General features: G+C 37.6%; 2 protein-coding genes across 2 annotated transcripts; both read left to right on the top strand.

Moving 5' to 3' along the window:
- Positions 1 to 950: 950 nt before the first annotated feature.
- On the top strand, positions 951 to 10,312 carry LOC121322363 (ATP-dependent RNA helicase DDX18-like). The gene is made up of 14 exons (XM_041262215.1): positions 951 to 1,162; positions 1,732 to 1,917; positions 2,382 to 2,549; positions 2,734 to 2,869; positions 3,183 to 3,283; positions 4,183 to 4,382; positions 5,089 to 5,203; positions 5,394 to 5,533; positions 6,249 to 6,410; positions 7,392 to 7,544; positions 8,517 to 8,630; positions 8,728 to 8,784; positions 9,391 to 9,568; positions 9,980 to 10,312. The coding sequence occupies exons 1-14, from the start codon at positions 1,057 to 1,059 to the stop codon at positions 10,123 to 10,125; spliced, it is 1,962 nt and encodes a 653-aa protein (XP_041118149.1). The 5' UTR covers positions 951 to 1,056; the 3' UTR covers positions 10,126 to 10,312.
- Positions 10,313 to 12,749: 2,437 nt separating this feature from the next.
- Positions 12,750 to 14,911, top strand: LOC121321965 (5-hydroxytryptamine receptor 5A-like). Its single transcript, XM_041261352.1, has 2 exons — positions 12,750 to 13,454; positions 14,412 to 14,911. The coding sequence occupies exons 1-2, from the start codon at positions 12,750 to 12,752 to the stop codon at positions 14,742 to 14,744; spliced, it is 1,038 nt and encodes a 345-aa protein (XP_041117286.1). The 3' UTR covers positions 14,745 to 14,911.
- Positions 14,912 to 18,428: the final 3,517 nt, after the last annotated feature.

Here is an 18,428-nt window from a genome sequence, read left to right as displayed (position 1 = left end):
TGCTGAGCAGCGGGTTGTTAATTATGACTGTAATTTGTAAAGAAGGCATTCTAGGGGTGGTGCCCATTTCACCCTCTAGAGAAAGTGCACCTGAAGGATTTAGGTTTTCAAACACAGATCTTTAACCAGTATATCTGTTTACTATCAGTTTTGAGACACATGAAAAGGCAGGGCAGATAAGGTGAATGGAATTATTTTGATACCTAACCTACAATATCGTAAGAATATCTTTAGTCGTAGCATACTGTCCTACCTACTGGTAGACTTGGATCTTTCTGATAGTCTTCCTTTATTTATGTTAATACTATACTCTACTATGCTCTATATTCAGTAAGTACTGTTTTCCAAATCATACCAGTTAAATGTTTTGATATACTTCCCAAGCTTTAAGAAGATTCCAAAGTGTTCCTTATTTCACACTCTCGTCCTTTTACTACCGTGGACTGAACTAATTATCATAACGAACTATTTTCTTTATTGATGGCAACAAGAAAATGCATCAAAGCGGTACAAATCTTGGAATCTCCGTATGTTAATAATTCAGGCAGTGCGAGAGACACAACGTAATTAGTCTGATGCGGTCCTAAATAATCAGGCAACTTGAGAGGACACAGGTTGATAATGTAACTAGATTGGTTATATAACTTTAAAAGATTAAACTGTTTTCATGTTTGCAATATTGTTTGGGATACAGTATCAGCATTTCATCAGTATTTCAATAAAGGGATCACGCTGTAATTCGGTTGCTAGCATGAATGTTAATTTGTCCCTTCAGTGCTTCATTATTGACAGCGACGTGTTGATGAGCTGTACTGGGACTTGTTGTTTCTGTCAAATTTATATAAGGTATCTTAAGAAAGGTTTTGATTGTTTTTTTATGCATAGGCCTACGTGTTAATAATAAGCTTGCTTTCAGATAAAACAAATAAATGGGCTATTTTTTGGCTATTTTTAAGTGACTTTGGGCTATAAACCCAGCAGAAATCTGGCAACCCTGGAGGACACCTTCCTTTTGGGTCCTGATGTGAGGGCCGCACGTGTGTGAAACATACCAAGATGTCTGATTTGCAGATGAGACTTCTGCGCAAGAAAATCCAGAAAAGGAACGACAAAATCAAGAAACGAAATCTGCAGGTCAAACAGAAGCAAGAGGAGGATGATGGTAACTGTTAAGAACTTTTTTTTTCATCCAAATTGTCAGTGTCTGTATTTAGTGTCCTCCAAAATGACGCACAACAGCCATGTGTTTTCCTGTCGGACTGCAGTGTTGTTTAAGCATGTATAAAAACTAGGAAATTGTTTAAACATTTTTTTTTTTTTTTTTTTAATATTAAGTAAAGGTAGTAAACTGTTGCTACTTCATTGCTGATAATGTTGTTAACGAGCGTTTACGGCTGTCGTCCAAAACGCTTAATACGAGTAGATGGATCACTTATCTTGCTGATATAATTAGTAAGGTCGGTGTAGTCTATTTTCACATAAGCTGTTGACTTAATATTGAGTTAAATCACAGTCGTACTACCAGGTTTTTACTGTGTCTAGGTGCAAAGCCAAGTCAAAACAAAGTGGCTGCTAATGGTGTCGGTAGTCGTAATGAGTTAGTTTCGATTTCAATCTAGTTCCACTTTGTCGCGTTAACGTTATAAAATGTTTTCTTTGAGTTTGACAGCTTAACGTTGTGTATAAATGCCATTTATTTATATATTGATTTACTTATTTATTTTTATACAGAGAGCAGCAATGTTTTGGCAGAGACCACCCCTGAAGTGAGCAGCGTTGCAGTGGCGTCGACTCAGGAGACGGTGGCTGTAAAGAAGCATAAAAAGTTGAACAAAAACAAGCGTAGTCTGTCTGCAGATCCCCGAACACAGAAAGTAAAAAATAAAAGGAAATGTGTTAATGGTTTGGCTGAAACTGGTAAGCTATTTTGGTGTTATCGTTTTAAATGTGTACAGACTGTCCTTAATTATGACATTAATTACTTAATTAATTACTGACCCCAATTATGAATATAATATGATGGATTTATTTACAAATCATGATTTTGTAATATTGTGAGATGGGGACCCATTCTGCTGGTTTGACATGGAATGACGCAGTGCTATTCAGGTTGCATTTAATGAAGCTGTAGTTTTTTGGTGATCATCTTTTTACTCTAAACTTTGATGTTCAGCCAAGCCATGCAGTTGCCATGTCAAGCAACCTGTGGCATGTTTGAATATTTAATTGCTTTTTGTACACATCGCAAGTCTGTTTTGCCAACTCTGTGCCCCAAATATATCCTATTAGCTAAAGCCATTGTACGTGTTGACCAGTATGGCATCATGTTTGTTTGAGATTCATTTTTAAACATATCTTGAACACACTTGTGTATTTTCCAGAAACAAAAAAGGCCGAGGAGGAGGAGGCGGAGGCAAGGAACACAGGAGATGCTCATGAAGATTCAGTAGAAGCAGCACCTCACACAGGAGCAGAAAGGAACTCTGACAAGGAAGAGAAGTCAGAAGATGAAGAGGAGGATCAGCAACAGCTGCCATTAGGGCTAACGGGTACATTTGCAGCATTTACATATTTACATATTAAAAAATTATAACTAGGCATGAGATTGTTTGCAAAAAACTACTTCAGTTATGTTGATACAAAAACATTGCATGCTCTGTTTAGATAATTCTTTTTTTTTTTTTTTTTCCCTAATACTGGCTTTTAACCTAGTATATTGTTTTCCCCCTTCAGGTGCTTTTGAAGACACTTCATTTGGCTCCCTCAGTAGCGTTGTCAGTGAACACACATTGAAGGGAGTGAAAGATATGGGTTTCGAACATATGACTGAAATACAGCACAAAAGTATTAGACCCCTGCTGGAAGGCAGGTGAGTTCTGAAAAATTCTTAATTTACTGATAATCTATTGAAGTAAATCCTGTGGAGTTAGAGATAGTCAGAATGCAATGCAAGTTAAAAACAAGTTCATTATAAGTGAAAATTAGAACATTCCCTAACCTACTTGTATATAGTCATGTGTCATATGATCTATTAGACCTATGTAGGGTTAGTCATGGTTTTGTGTTGGGTGCGCGTCAAACATCTCTCCCTCAAAGCAATGGCTAAATTGATCCTCGTTCATAGAGTCATCTCTAATATTTTGGCAAGTAATGTATAATCTTGTTTTTCTGTTTTAATGCAGAGATGTTTTGGCAGCTGCTAGAACGGGCAGCGGAAAAACGTTGGCATTTCTTATACCTGCCATTGAATTGATCTATAAGTTGAAGTTTATGCCTAGAAATGGTAAGATATTTCATTACAGGTACATATTCCACATATGGTTTAAGGTCCTGGCATTTGAGTCTGCTTTAAATTGATGAAGTTATTTACTGACAATGCTGAAATTAAACAGTGGCATATGATAGTCAAACTGGCTCTTTGGTTGAGGAAATACATTATTGAAGAGATTGTCTCTCCACGTCCCCTAGGAATGGAAGTAAGGCTGCAGAGCAGTTTCTTCCATTCTTGGTGTTACTGGATAAATAAGTTCAGATGTGTCCAATGGTATACCATGCATGGTATCTCGCCATTACCTGTCATACAGTTATCATGTATTGCCTGTATGTTAGATTTGGCTGCTTAATGTTACCTTAGAAACCTAACTTAACCCTTAGCGGTCCATTTATTCAGCGCCTATCAGACGCGTCCGGTCCAATTTCTTTTCACACATGCTGTTTATTTTGCACAAGCTGTTTTTAAAAATGTGTTTTTTTTTCACAGTAAAACAGGTTTAAAAGGCACTGCATATCAGCAGGATATGTAGTACATCATCTCCAGCCAAGCCCCACCCCTAGTTCCCTGTATTTGTCACATACCTCTTCATAGTAGAGCATACTGATAAATCCCCTCCTGTTAACTTGTTTTATCACCAAACTCCTCAGTGCAATCCAGGTCATCATTTTATTACTATAACCTCTCAAAGCTCTGCAAATGTCCATGATATTGTTTGAGTGCTGGAAGCAGCTATCTTTTCTGTGGTGTAGGGCCTCTGTGTATTGCTTAGGTCTGCCCCCCCCCCCTTTTTTTCGTTTCCTATCGGTCTCACTCGGCCAGTGAAAGGTTTTCTTTTTCCTGAATGTATTTGTAAGATGTCCCACAGTCATCTAGGTATATGTAAAGCATTGTATTTCTTTATTGTGCAGGCACTGGGGTCCTCATCCTTTCACCGACTCGTGAGTTGGCAATGCAGACCTATGGGGTGTTGAAGGAATTGATGACACACCACGTTTACACCTATGGCTTGATTATGGGAGGCAGCAACAGATCAGCTGAAGCACAGAAACTTGCAAATGGAACCAATATTCTCGTAGCAACTCCAGGCAGACTGCTGGACCATATGCAGGTATGATATCTAGGAATGTGTGTTGGGGCATGACGGTGTGTACTTGCTAACGGGGTTTAAAACAACTCTTGACCTCTAGTGTGTGTGTGTGTATGTATATGTGGAACAATGTTATAAATTGGTTACATTCCTGACTCTAGCCAGAGAATATATTTTTGCAAAAATGACCCGTTATATTGTACTCGTGCAAATATTTAACTCTACACTTAGCCCGGTGGGCACACGCATGCTACTCCGGCATCTATATGGCTTGTTTAAAAGTACACACTAGCTGCTTTTCAGTGACGTATTCAGTGTGTGTGTATGCGGTACTCCTAGCCGGGACTATGATCGCCTGAAGTTAAGCCCCTCATCATGTGACAGAGTTCACAGCTTAAGTTTCGTTTTGAGTCCATTGCTATCATCGGACATTGTTAAAGGCAAATAAATTCTTAGACAGGTACTGCAGTTCCGACACTGAGCACGCGCACGTGACGCATGGCTCAGGTCTCGACGTGTCATAAATGCCGTATCGATATCGTAAAGTCAGAGCAGGGTAATAATGCAAGAGTCGTAAGTGCTGTGCGTCGTAAGTTGAGGATCATATATATAATGTTTATATATGCATATATTTCTGCCCTAGCACTTTGTAAATGTAACTCGTCTTCAGAGTAACACTTCATTGGTTTGTGTTGATTTTGTAACGTGAAAATGTTTTCCCTTTTAGAACACACCAGGTTTTATGTTCAAGAACCTGCAGTGCCTGATTATCGATGAAGCAGATCGTATTTTAGATGTTGGATTTGAAGAAGAATTGAAGCAGATTATTAAACTTTTGCCAAGTAAGTATATCAAGGTCTTGTGTTGCTACATATGACGTGTTTAACGAATTGGCACAGCTGCAACTTTAAAATGAAAACATTTGTGTACTGTGTTGCATTTACAAAAGTAATGTCCATCCTCTCAAGTGGTTCCAACTAATCCTCATAACGTTTAATTTATAACAGTCATTTTCATTTGTATTCATTTTAGAACGGAGACAAACTATGCTTTTTTCTGCCACGCAAACTCGCAAAGTGGAAGATCTAGCCCGGATCTCCCTGAAGAAAGAGCCTTTGTATGTTGGAGTTGATGACAACAAAGATACAGCAACTGTTGATGGTCTGGAGCAGGTAAGGGCTTTGGGATAACCATCATAAAATCTGAGCAACTGTTTTTTTTTGGGTTTTTTTGCAGGAGGAAAGCAGTAAATTATTTATTACTTTAAAAATGGGGAGGGCGGTCCCCAAGTGTCTCATTCAGTTAAAGCATTGGCACTGGGAGCTCAGGCTGAGTCACACAGCTTGGACGGTGCCTGTTCGCATTTTGGCTGTGCAAAGAGGCTGAACTTTGCTGGTGACTCCGAAGGGGGCTCAGACGCTTCCGGGGTGGGGGGGCTGGGAAACAGGCAGGGATTGCTTCTCCATTGTGCAACAGTGAACTCCACTGGCCAGATACAGAGCACATTCAGAGTGGATAAAAAGTAGGGCTGACCTCTGTTTTCCAGTATCTGTAGTACGCCCACCTCTGCTCTGGATTGCTTGGCATAAAAGCGATTCTGGCTTTAGGCTTGTGAGATCGGAGGATGCTCACACTCCCTCAGAACGTCTGTGCTGTGTGGAGACCTGCAGTGAGGAGAAAAAACAGAATTGGACATTCCAAATTGGGGGGGGGGGGTAAATAAATAATAATTGGTCACTCAATTAAAAAATAATTTTAAAAAAATAGTTTAAATGGCAATTGCTGGAATAAATTTTCTGTTAAGGGGTAAATTGTGAGCAAACAATTGGTAGAAAATGTAGTTTAAAAAGGCCTTATTGACGCACTTTTTTTGGATATCTGTTTCAGGGCTATGTTGTGTGTCCATCAGAAAAAAGATTAATGCTGCTTTTTACCTTCCTGAAGAAGAATCGCAAGAAGAAGCTCATGGTGTTTTTTTCCTCCTGCATGTCTGTGAAATTTCATTATGAGCTGCTGAACTACATTGACCTGCCAGTAATGGCAATTCATGTGAGTAAATGTGTTTTCACAGAAATTCAGACCCGCTTTGGGATTAATTCTTGCTGCTATTCTGACAAGTCTCTCTTGGTGCATGCAAAACGCAATTACCTCAGCACTACTAAATCCTTCTCAGTGTTTGAAAATTATGTTGAGATTCAGCAAATTTTGATCATTCTTTTAAAGTTTAAGTGTTGTGGCATTGAGTACACCATTGTTAAACTATTTCGTCCGCGTGCAAAAAGAGAGGTGCCGGGGCGCAAGCAATGACAATAATACCGTCCTTAAGAACCGCATATTCAAAATCATAATCTGTTTATTTGAAAAATAAAAATATGCATCCCGACAGGAACATTGGTTTGACCCACGGGGGGATCTCTAATCTATAAAGTATTTATGTATAATAGTTTCACAAGATATAGTTAAGTTGTATTTCTACTGGACACTGTTGGTGGCTGAATTGTCATTCTGTGAAAATGTAGTATTGTTATGGTAATCTATACTAGACTCCTGGAAAGCACAATACTTTTTGATCAGCTGACTTCTGTGTACTGGGATACACCCATCACCGTGGAAATATTAGGCTTAACATTGATATGATATCAAGGTCTTGACAGTCTTTATAGAATGAGCGTGAAGCAGCTTTTCTTGGAATATACTCCATCTTTGGTGTTGTGCTACGTGTTTACAGCTTAGACTGGTATTGGAAGGATAATTGTCAAACTAAAGTGTGTACACCCAAATGTGTAAATGTACTGTTAGGAATTTAAAGCAATAATAATACAGCATACTCTATGTTTTGAACTGATTTGAACTCGGCTCTCGCCAAGATAAGCACAGACTAATACGTAGCTGTACGGTGAACGAATGTGATCCATTTGCCTTTTCTTTCCATCTGATGTAGATATCCTTGTGCCTGGTGCTGATGGCTGAAGTGTAATGCTGGCTCCAGAAAGTACACTAGATATTCAACTGTATTATTGTCTGTTTCAGGGAAAGCAGAAACAAACTAAGCGAACCACCACGTTTTTCCAGTTCTGCAATGCAGATTCTGGAACATTGCTGTGTACGGATGTAGCTGCCAGGGGCCTTGATATTCCTGAAGTGGACTGGATAGTTCAGTATGATCCTACTGATGATCCAAAGGTATGCAATGGAGTTGGCAGTGATACCACATGACTGCCTAAGCATCATTAGTGCGTGTATCATTAATGTATTCTTGTATAAGAAGAATTTAATTTACATAACATTGCTGATTGCGTCATTGTGACGAACATCCTACTCAGTCGAGTGGTTGCCTAAAGATTAATCATTCTGTAGATCAAGGCAATGTTCATTCATACCATTTCTACTGTAGGTTGTAATAACCTACAGTAATTAAAATCTTTATATATATATAAAAAAATACACCCTCGCTGTAACAAAGCTATTGGGGTCCAAGCCTTTTGTTCGTTATATCGAGGGGTTTGTTATAGCAAAAGGACAATCAAAATGAAGGCTAAACTGTTGGAGTAAATTAATGAGATGAGATTGTGAAATAAAGTGGAATTACTTGTTCGTCTTCATATGCATGTATTCCAAATCATCCCGACCATGAAATGTTCATCGGATCCTCAAGTTTATTTATTTATTTTTTTCTTTAATCAATTTTGTTTTGCCGCATTGTTTGCTGAAAAAGCCAAAAAAGTGCTTTTTGACAACCTCTATGTTCACGACAGACATGCCTGCATTACTCCTTTTTTCAAATGGTCGATATAGTTTCCAGCTTTGTTGCAACATAAAATTAATTGTTTTGGATGTATAGTTACACAGCACACGCCTTCTTTATTGAGACAAGAGAGTTGACGTCACTGCGGAGATGGCATCCCATGCATACAGACCGGGATGTTGACTGTGTGTGTGTGTGTGTGAGATTTTTAGTTTTTTTGTTTTGTTTTTATTTGCGGTGCAGGGGCTAAGTTCGTTATAATGAAGGACATTATAGCGAGGTGTACTGTGTGTGTGTGTGTGTGTCTATATATAATTATAGGACACACACACGTGCGCAAGGCAAGGTCTGAGAAATTATCCATATTTCATCTTGATTTGTAATAACCAAAGTTATGATTTTGTTTACAGGAATACATTCATCGTGTTGGTAGGACAGCCAGAGGTATTAATGGAAAAGGACATGCCCTTTTGATTCTTAGACCTGAAGAACTGGGTTTCCTGCGGTACCTCAAACAGGCTAAGGTAATCCATGAAGCTCTTCAAATCTATATTGATACTGTAACTGTTTGAACCATTTCTCTGTGTTGTTGATGTAGTGATGTTTTAATGTTTCTTGCAGGTACCACTAAGTGAATTTGAATTTTCCTGGAGCAAGATTTCAGACATCCAGTCACAGGTTAACCTTCATATACTTTTTTTTTTTTCTGTTAATTATTGGAGGTTTGTTTTGTTGTTTTTGAAAGCTCTCTCATATGGATTGGTAGATTCGTAGGGTTTCCCAGCACTACTAGATTGTAAATGTGCTATTGGCTGGCCTTACCAGATTATTGATAAATATTATTTGTGGGCAGCATTAGTGATGGTGCATGTTTTGCTTTTAAAATGCTGGTGTGGTTTCACAGCACGGGATTAGCTGTCCCTTGTTGATTTGAGTAAGTTTAGTTCTCATCTGTCACACAATTGAAGTATATGAAGCTTGTTTAGTGTTACAGTGGTGCAAGTAGGACACCTTGTTTTCTAATTTACCATTTAAATATGGGGATGTCATCTGTGTTTTCTATAAATTAGGCTTTCTATTATAGGAGCAATGTCCTTTTGTTGAGAGGTAAATCCTCTTGATAGTCAGCCCAGCTTTATAAACGCAGATTGTGTGAAAGAACCCATTATAGGAGTATTGCAGATGAGAGATGAAGCAATGCTAGGTGGAACAGTGGTTGAGTTTTATGGCAGTCTAACCGATTTTTGTATTGTAATAACAATGTGAATCATTTTTCTCTTTTAGCTTGAGAAACTGATTGAGAAGAACTACTACCTGCATAAGTCTGCTCAGGAAGCTTATAAAGCCTACATCAGAGCGTATGATTCGCATTCACTCAAACAGATCTACAGCGTCGGCACGCTGGACCTACCTAAAGTCGCCATTTCCTTTGGGTTCAAAGTACCTCCATATGTGGATCTCAGTATCCTTTTCACTGTGACAATAATTATACATGCGTGTGTGTGTTCAGGGTTGGTATTTTATTTAGTGCTGGTTGTAACATGGAATTTACATGTTTGGATATTTGTTCATTTGCAAAAGGTAATAAAAGCCATAGTTTAACTTCGAAAAATATCCCAGGTGTAAGAATAACTACTTTGGCCTTGTCTGTTGGCCCCCAAAATTGAATTACAAAAGATACCATACAGCAGTTTAAATAAATAAATAAATAAAAATAAGCCACACCCACAGTGGATTAAGACCCATTTTGATTAATTGGTAACATTACTGAGGTCCTGGGACACACACACTTTCTGCTGGTGTTCGTTCCGAGCTCCCAATTACTTAACTAGGCCCTTAATTGAACTGAATTTCCTTAACCAATTATTTTCAGATGTAAACAGCAGCCAGGGGAAGAAAATGCAGAAAAGGGGAGGCGGTGGTGGATTTGGTTATCAGAAGTCCAAGAACGTGCACAAATCCAAGATCTTCAAACACGTGAACAAGAATCAATCGGACAGGAGGCAGTTTTCTCGTTGATACGAAACTGGAAATTTAGCGATGCCTTATGCTAAACTTCGATTTTTTCAGACTGCAGCTTACTTTTGATATTTGTTTTGTTTGTTTCAACCTGTTGTCATATTAAATAACATTCCCATTGTTTTAATGTATACATTTGTAGTGGGTAACTATGCTGATATATGATTAAAGTCTTGGTGAAATTCCATCATTGACTCAGCACTTCTTTCAGCTGCTACTTCAACCATTTCAGATGCACCCATCATATACAACGTTTCAAGTATTGCATTCATGTGTGCCATATTGCCATTCTGTAACGTTGTTTGCCGTACAGACCTAATTCGGTAGTTGGTACAAGGCTTTTTTCTGTCGGTCAGGTTACAGTGTGTTAGTTGTTCAGTGGCAATTATATTTTAATCACACAAATTTAACTTTTGGCTATACTGTGTAGGGCGCTACCAAATATATTTTCGTATATTCCACAATCATGACATTTAATAATTAAATTCCTAGGTTTCCGTATTTAACTCTTAACTTTGACGGTGGTGTAACAAGGTATGACCATAAAGTTAAAAACTGCAATACATAAACATTTAAAGCCTTGAAGTTAAAAGCATGTGACTAACAAAGTAGAAACGCTAAAGGACAGTTAAAATCCAAATGATTGCTTTATGATTGCTGCGTTTCTCTCTTTTTTTTTAACTGTTCTCGTTTTTTTACATTACTGTATGCAATAGGAACGTAAACTTTCAGAAGTGCTGTTTTTCTTCATTTCCTGTCTGCGGTGTAAATACCTGTATGTATTTAGACACAGCTCTCTAAATCCACCGAATTGGTTGGGATTGCGACAGGCAGCGCTGAGCCAGGGACGAGTTTATAGCTGGACAAATAACTCGCGTTCTGTGTGTGTATAGATAGAGGAGTGAGTAAAAAATATGAACGTGGTTTGAAATTAATTTTTATGTACGTTTCTGCTCTGCTACTGTACATATTTGTAAATTATTTTACATGAACCGCTACAGTAATGACTGTAGCGCTTTCTGATTTAGCTTGGACAGATATTTTAAAATGTAAGTTTAATTTGGTCGCTGACGGTACTGCCAAGATCTGCAGGTCATGTAAATCCGCCCCGGATGCCCCTGTCTACCAATCGGTGAGTATAGCCGTGCTATTGAAGTGTCATATCAAATCCTAGTCCAGTTTATGATGAGTTTTCTTTTTAAAATTGCAACAATCGTATCAGGAACATGTAACTGTACATATAACTTAATTGGATTTTAGTACAGGATAGTAGAAGTACATAAAACAGGTGTATCGGTGCAGAATCAATTTCACGGTCGGTGTCACGTTTTTCAGGTGGGGTACAGTATAAATTAACCATTGTCTGCCACATTGTTTTTTTAACTTGTCATTCCTCTTGGATTGTTCCTCCCAGGATACTTTGTTGTTTTTCACAAAATAAATAAATAAACATTTCTAGTTTGAAATGTTGGGCACGACTGCGTAAATTATGAGGAAATGTAGATTAAGCCTTAGATCATTAGCGTTCTGGCTAATTTAGACAGGTGTTCTTGACTTCCTTTAACCCATGACCTTGCTAGTAGAGGACTGCCGTACTGCACATGGTTTGGTCATTGTTTTTTTTTTTTTTTTTTTTTTTTTGTTTTTTTTTTTCGCCATGCAACGCAAAAACAGATTAAAGAATAATTAGAAAGCCAGTAAACTATACTCACAAATTGTAAACGAAGGTAATTACATCTGGTGGATGTTTACAATCTTCTCAGCAAAACCTACAATTGTTGTCCTTACCTGGCGTATATCCAGAACAATGAGAACTAGAATTCTAAAAGCCTCCAGATTGATATGCAGATGTTTTACTTACGTTATAAACCCGGGCTTCTCAAACTCCCTCTTGGGGACCCTCTTGTGGCTGCTGGTTTTCATTCTAACCGAGCTCTCAATTACTTAACTAGACCCTTAATTGAACTGACCATTTGCTTAATTAGACCTTTTTACTTGTTTTCAGCTCTTGAACAGTTGCATATTTCAAGTTAGCTATACGTATTTATAGGTCGTTTTTGATCTAGTACTGGACACAATTAACTGACTCCAGCTGTGAAATAAATAATTGGCTTTCTGCTCAAAACGTGTCAGAGCCACCGTATGTCTCTCATAGGCGCGCATGGATTTTGCGTAAAAGGAGCTTTTATCTCGCAACTCTTGTCCGCTTTAATAGGATTTCCATTATGTATGGTTGATAGTCATCTTTCCACTGCTCAGTATAGCATATCCTTTTCAAACTGGAAGACTTTGAAATGTAAATTAAAGAGAAGATGTCTACAGGCTGTCAGACCAATGTGGGTACAGAGGTGACCTAGAACAGACGCAGCTGAAGGGGAGAAAGCTAACAGGGGCTTAAGTAATTGTATTGGTGAAGTGTTGAAGACTTAATAGAGACGCAATTAATACTATAAATAAATACTATGTGTTTGTTTAAACAACTTCACTAAATAAGTAAAGCTGAAAATTTATCGACTTTATTGCACTTACACTGGAAGAAGTTTTAAAGGCATGGCGAACTAACCGATTTATCCACCAGAAAGGAGCGTTCATCCTTAAGTGGGCAATAGTTTGAGTTTATCATAATGGGCTTTGACATTAACGTTTCTCTGGGGGTAAACGGCAGCTCTGAAGAGGAGATGCTGGAAAGACGGACGTTCTCCATCTTCAGCATTCTCATGCTGACTTTACTGGTCATCTTAATCATCGCTACCTTCTTGTGGAACCTTTTGGTGTTGGTAACGATCTTCCGGGTGAAGACGTTCCACAGAGTTCCTCACAATCTGGTGGCTTCCATGGCTGTGTCTGATGTGATGGTGGCAGCGCTTGTGATGCCCCTCAGTCTTGTCAACGAGCTTTCTGGTCGAAGATGGCGACTGGGGAGACTGCTTTGTGATGTGTGGATCTCCTTTGATGTTCTATGTTGCACAGCAAGCATCTGGAATGTGACTGCCATAGCTCTCGACAGGTACTGGTCAATCACCAGACACCTGGAGTACACCCTGAAAACAAGGAAAAACATATCCAGCATCATGATTGCATTGACCTGGGTTCTGTCAGCGGTGATTTCCTTGTCCCCTCTTTTTGGATGGGGAGAAGCTTATACGGCAGACGATAAGAACTGTCAGGTTAGCCAGGAGCCGTCTTACACAATCTTTTCAACTTTTGGGGCATTTTACCTGCCCCTGTCTGTAGTTCTCTTTGTTTACTGGAAAATTTACAAAGCTGCCAAGTTCAGCATTGGAAGTCGCAGAAGGAACACTGTTATACCAATGCCAGGGGTAGTACAGGTAAGATTACTCAATCATTTGTATATATTTTTTTCTAACACATGCTTAGTTTATTTTCGATGTTGTCTTTTGAAAAAATTACAGCTGAAAACTATTTCAAAAACGTGTTTTTTATTATTTTATTTTACTATATTTTTTTTAAAATTAATTTGGGGAAATTACACGTGCGTTTCAGTCAACATTTGTACCTGTTTCTTATCAAATAGACTTGCCATGTGTTGTGTATGAAACCGCTGCAGCTGCCTAATACTTTGTAACAGCCTACTGAATTGGGTGTGGAATAGAAGACGTGCACGTAGGCTGTTCTGTTCTTGCAACAAATTGTTGATTTTATTTTCGTTCCAGCTTCCCTTATTTCTAGCTATCTTTGAAAACGAGCCGTTTAATTAGACTATTTGAAATGTTAGCATCTAAATAATAAAACGAAATGTAAGGATTTGTCATAATACACATTATAACCATATATATATATATATATATATATATATATATATATATATATATATATATATATATATATATATAAACTAGGGTACAACTTTAAAAAAAAAAGTTATAATTACATATATTCTCATAATATGATTTTTTTACTTACACGTTTTTAATAGCAGAAAGTAAATTTATTCTAAGTGTATATGAATATTACTAGCATACCCTCCCACCACCCCCTGACACTAATTGTTAATTTGGTAGCAGAAGGTAAAGCTGTTGGCTTTCCTTATGCTTAAGAGTAATAGGAACCGCAAGCATCTTTTAAATAAATTCAGGCTATGAAATCCTACGTTCACAAGTTTCCTCTTTGCAACAGTAGCTTAAAAAACAGTGGTCTTAAGTATTACAGACAGTATTCATACCACATCTAAATAAAGGAGTAATGCAAAAACACATTGTGAGTGATAGGTGATTCGTGAACTGAAAATCTACTTCCTTCATTTCATATTCTTTTGTTATCTTTAGGTGAAAGAAGCGCCTCTGGCACCACAGATGGTGTTTACCGTGCGCCACGCCACCATCACCTTCCAGACAGATGGAGAGACGTGGAGGGAACAGAAAGAGAGGAAAGCTGCCGTGATGGTGGGCATTCTGATCGGGGTGTTTGTACTGTGCTGGATCCCCTTCTTCATTACGGAGCTCATCAGCCCTCTCTGCTCCTGTAACATCCCTGCGGTGTGGAAGAGCATCTTCCTGTGGCTCGGCTACTCCAACTCATTCTTCAATCCGTTCATTTACACCGCCTTTAACAAGAACTACAACAATGCCTTCAAAAACCTCTTTTCTAAACAGAGATAAGTCTGTTGTTGCACCTTTCATCTTTGTGTATGTAAAACTGAAAATATATTTTAAAAAAAAAGCTGGCTGTCAGTTTAGCATCTGCTGTATGTCTGTGCCCTGGACTAATGTGAAAGTACTATGAAATCTGACCAGTTTGTTTTCATCAGCTGCATAACTAGGATATGTTGCCCCAGTTAGGATTGTAATTATCTAAATAATTGATGGAAGACCTCAGAAGATGTCAAGTCTTAAACCAAACATGGCAACAAATATTGGTAACCATTCCTGTGCACTGAAACACAGAACTTCTAGAGTGCTGTAACTATTTGGGGAGATCCAGAAAGCATCCTACCTTCAGTACTATGAACTTTGTTTTTACATTCAAGTTGTATAATAGCAGATTGCCTCAGAGATTGACACTTTTTCTCAGGCAGATGTGAATTGCATATCCCTAGGTCTGCTTTGTAAATTAGGTACTGTATTAGATTCATAATGATTAAAGTATTCACTGTTCTTCAGACATGTCTGTTGTATCACTTCAGACTACTTTCACTGCTTTTGGTTTGAGACTTTCAAATTCTCCAATGGAGTTGATTGGTTGCATACATGTAAACACAGAGTGACAGTACTAAGTAGATGTGTTGAATGACCTATTTTCAAACACGTTTCAAATGTTTTACATTTAGAGCATGAAACCTTTATTTTTGTGAATATGTTTTTGAGCTGGGGCAACCAAGACTGGTCTGCAGGTTTTAATTAAAATGTTACACAATGTCTCGCTCACCACTTACAAAACTGGTTTCCAGCCAAAGCAGACCTGTTTTATTCTGCTTCTCAGAGTATTTAATCAGTATTAAAAGTGCATTTACAGCTTGCTGCCTCTGCATATTAAGACAATTTGTTAACATCATGCTTTCAGTGTATCATTTGGATTCAGTTTATTATAAATAACTAGTGCAAGTGTTTGAAGAAAAATGTACTAGGTGGCTTTTGTGGAATAACATTTACATATTGAATTTTCAATGTAGACTTAAACTGAATTATGTTGATCGAGCAGCACTGAAACTGCTGGTGCAATCTGTGTTTCTATAAAGCTCGTCCAGGAGCCTTATACATACATTGCTCAGCTGGTGCTGATACAATCTGTCTAACCTACACACATTATTGTATGACTTCAGAAAAAAAGTAGGGTGAACACAAAGGCTGTGATTATTTTATACTGTCAGGGTAATGTAATGGTTGGGTGAATTAATATAGAAATAAATATAGTTATACAAACAGTGCTCTTTGACTTTATTTGTACTGTCCAGATTTAGATTGGACTGCAGCCCCAGCTTGATGTTGGGATGAGATTTACAGACCAGTTTTATGGTGCAGATGGGCCATTAATAAATGGGGTTTGTTGTCATCAGAAAGTCATTACCCTAACACTGGGCACATACATGCTGTATACTTCTTACAAGTTGAAAAGCAGATAAACTAGAAAACGGTAAGCAGATGCACAGCTTGAGAGCTAATATAGATGTTCTCGGAACAGCAATCTATTTTAACATCAAAATAATTCTCCTTATGAGGCTGCCATCTTCCCAGGTACGTGTTCTATTCTGCATAATAGCGGCTTGAAAAAGGTGGTGCTATTATTTTCTGTGCTCCAAAAGCTCAAACTGTACATACGTTACAATAGCAGATCTGAGGGAAGAGACACAAGGGCCAGTCACCTGACAACGTGGGAGGAAATGCAAAGCCAATTAAGCCTGAATGCTGATAATAAATGCAAAACATGCTTCTACAACTGCTTTTACATATTCAAAAAGGGATATTGCGGAACATTTGGCTTTTGTTAGTAATCTCATGCAGGATGCTGTTAAAATACTTCCATCTTCTATTTAGATGTTCAGGGTTTGCAGTACTTATCATATTTAAGTTGAAGAAATCCACAAGATATGTCAAACCCAAGAGATCCAAACAAAACTTTACACATAGGGCAATAGTTCTGCATTGCGTTTCATTTGGATTGAAGATGGCTTTCTATGTGAAATATTGGGTCTATTCACTATTGCAAAGCTATAGTTCACAAGTTATATGAATTGGTTTCTTCATCAACAGTCATCACAAAAAAGCACTGCAGTGAAAACATAATCTGTACCAGGAAAATCCTATCCATTCTGCTTGTCACATAACATATTATCCATTAGAACATCACATTGGTGGTCTGTGGTTACCATAATCACCACTGCCTTTTAAACTTACAGAATATCTCTCAATACATGATTCCAGCAGTAGTTATGATTAAAAACATATGAAACAATTAGACTCCTCGCTCTTTAGAACATAATGAAAATTAATAGACACTACTCAATATAAAATAACATTTGTATTCATGTTATGCCATTCATTAGCATGCTGAACATTGCATCAAGCACTCAGCGTATGAATTTATAAAGGTACACAAACAAGCTCAAATGTATACTCTTTTATTCCTGTCATACTACTTGGATCTCATATGCTGCAGCGACAGTTCTTTGTGGTTTTAGAATAGGGCTCAGGTGCTCAACGCAGCAGTGTAAGGTCCTAAATAAATGCCAGGACAATAGCATCCTTTGTGAAAGCCAGCTTTTAAGCTGTCTCACAATATACTCAGAAGAGAGAACAGCACTCTAGCTTAACTTTGATCTAAGTTACCTTCATCAGCAAGATGAGCATATGTTCAAAAAGTATCAGTTTTAGATCAAAACAAAATGCAATAACAAAATGGTTCCTTCTTTTTTCTATTAGATGTTTTGATTATGAGACCGAAAAAAACAACAGATCTGTTATTGAATATACAGATTTTTAGCTTCTAAAATATAATATGGTTTGTAATAGAATAGTTTAAAATAAAGTTGTTGAATAGAGAGCAGCATTTAGTAGATTGGAAATGATTCTGCTTGATAGCATATTACAGTGTTACTTAGCGTGCAGTATCTGCGTAGAGCTGTTACTTAAATGCAACAGTTATTACTCAGGAACACACTGTTCATTATATGCAGTTTATCGAGTTACTGAGGGGTGGGTCTTGGGATATAAAAAATACTACGGAAAGTAAAAATGGGATACAAAAAAGAAAAACAGTAGAAACTAAAAGCAAGAAAAGTAATCCTTGGTTGAAAATGTTCTACAGAACAATGTACAATTCTCCATTGAGTAAATAACTAATTAATGCATTCCAACCTTGTTTATTTAGCTTTGTACTTGTCGGTTCATATGAATGTATCAGGATTATCTACAGCCGCAAAAGATGGGAAGACATACAGTATACAAAAAGTTAAATAAGACATGCAGTACCCGACAATATAATGAAATGACAAATATTTGCATACACCTTTCTGCCATTTATTGTGGAATAAAAAAACAAACATTACTTATAAAAAGGAGAAGTTTCCTTGCGTTTTCCTTGGAGTTTAGTATATTCGTAAATGTATAGTACCACATTTATGGATTTAAAAAAAAAAATACATATTCCTAAATTAATGGTAAACGAGAGATGACTAGACAGAACCAGAGAATATGTACTTCATACAAGTTTAAACACTTTGGTTAATGGGTTCTTGTCAAAACTTTGTCTAATTTTTTTTAACCACATTTTTTTGTTTCAGGGTAAACATACACGTATTTTGAAATCTTAAGTGTAAGATCATATATCAAAATACCCGTTTTGCAAAT

Source organism: Polyodon spathula, chromosome 10 (genome assembly GCF_017654505.1).
Source record: "Polyodon spathula isolate WHYD16114869_AA chromosome 10, ASM1765450v1, whole genome shotgun sequence".
Lineage (NCBI taxonomy): Eukaryota > Metazoa > Chordata > Actinopteri > Acipenseriformes > Polyodontidae > Polyodon > Polyodon spathula.
This window is presented reverse-complemented; position numbering and strand designations above follow the sequence as displayed.

Excerpts from the sequence above, each read along its gene's own strand:
- LOC121322363 (XM_041262215.1), top strand. The coding sequence starts at position 1,057 with ATGTCTGATTTGCAGATGAGACTTCTGCGCAAGAAAATCCAGAAAAGG. Across the intron at positions 2,550-2,733 it reads GCTGCCATTAGGGCTAACGG|GTGCTTTTGAAGACACTTCA; the intron begins GTACATTTGCAG and ends TTCCCCCTTCAG. Across the intron at positions 4,383-5,088 it reads GACTGCTGGACCATATGCAG|AACACACCAGGTTTTATGTT; the intron begins GTATGATATCTA and ends TTTCCCTTTTAG.
- LOC121321965 (XM_041261352.1), top strand. The coding sequence starts at position 12,750 with ATGGGCTTTGACATTAACGTTTCTCTGGGGGTAAACGGCAGCTCTGAA. Across the intron at positions 13,455-14,411 it reads CAATGCCAGGGGTAGTACAG|GTGAAAGAAGCGCCTCTGGC; the intron begins GTAAGATTACTC and ends TGTTATCTTTAG.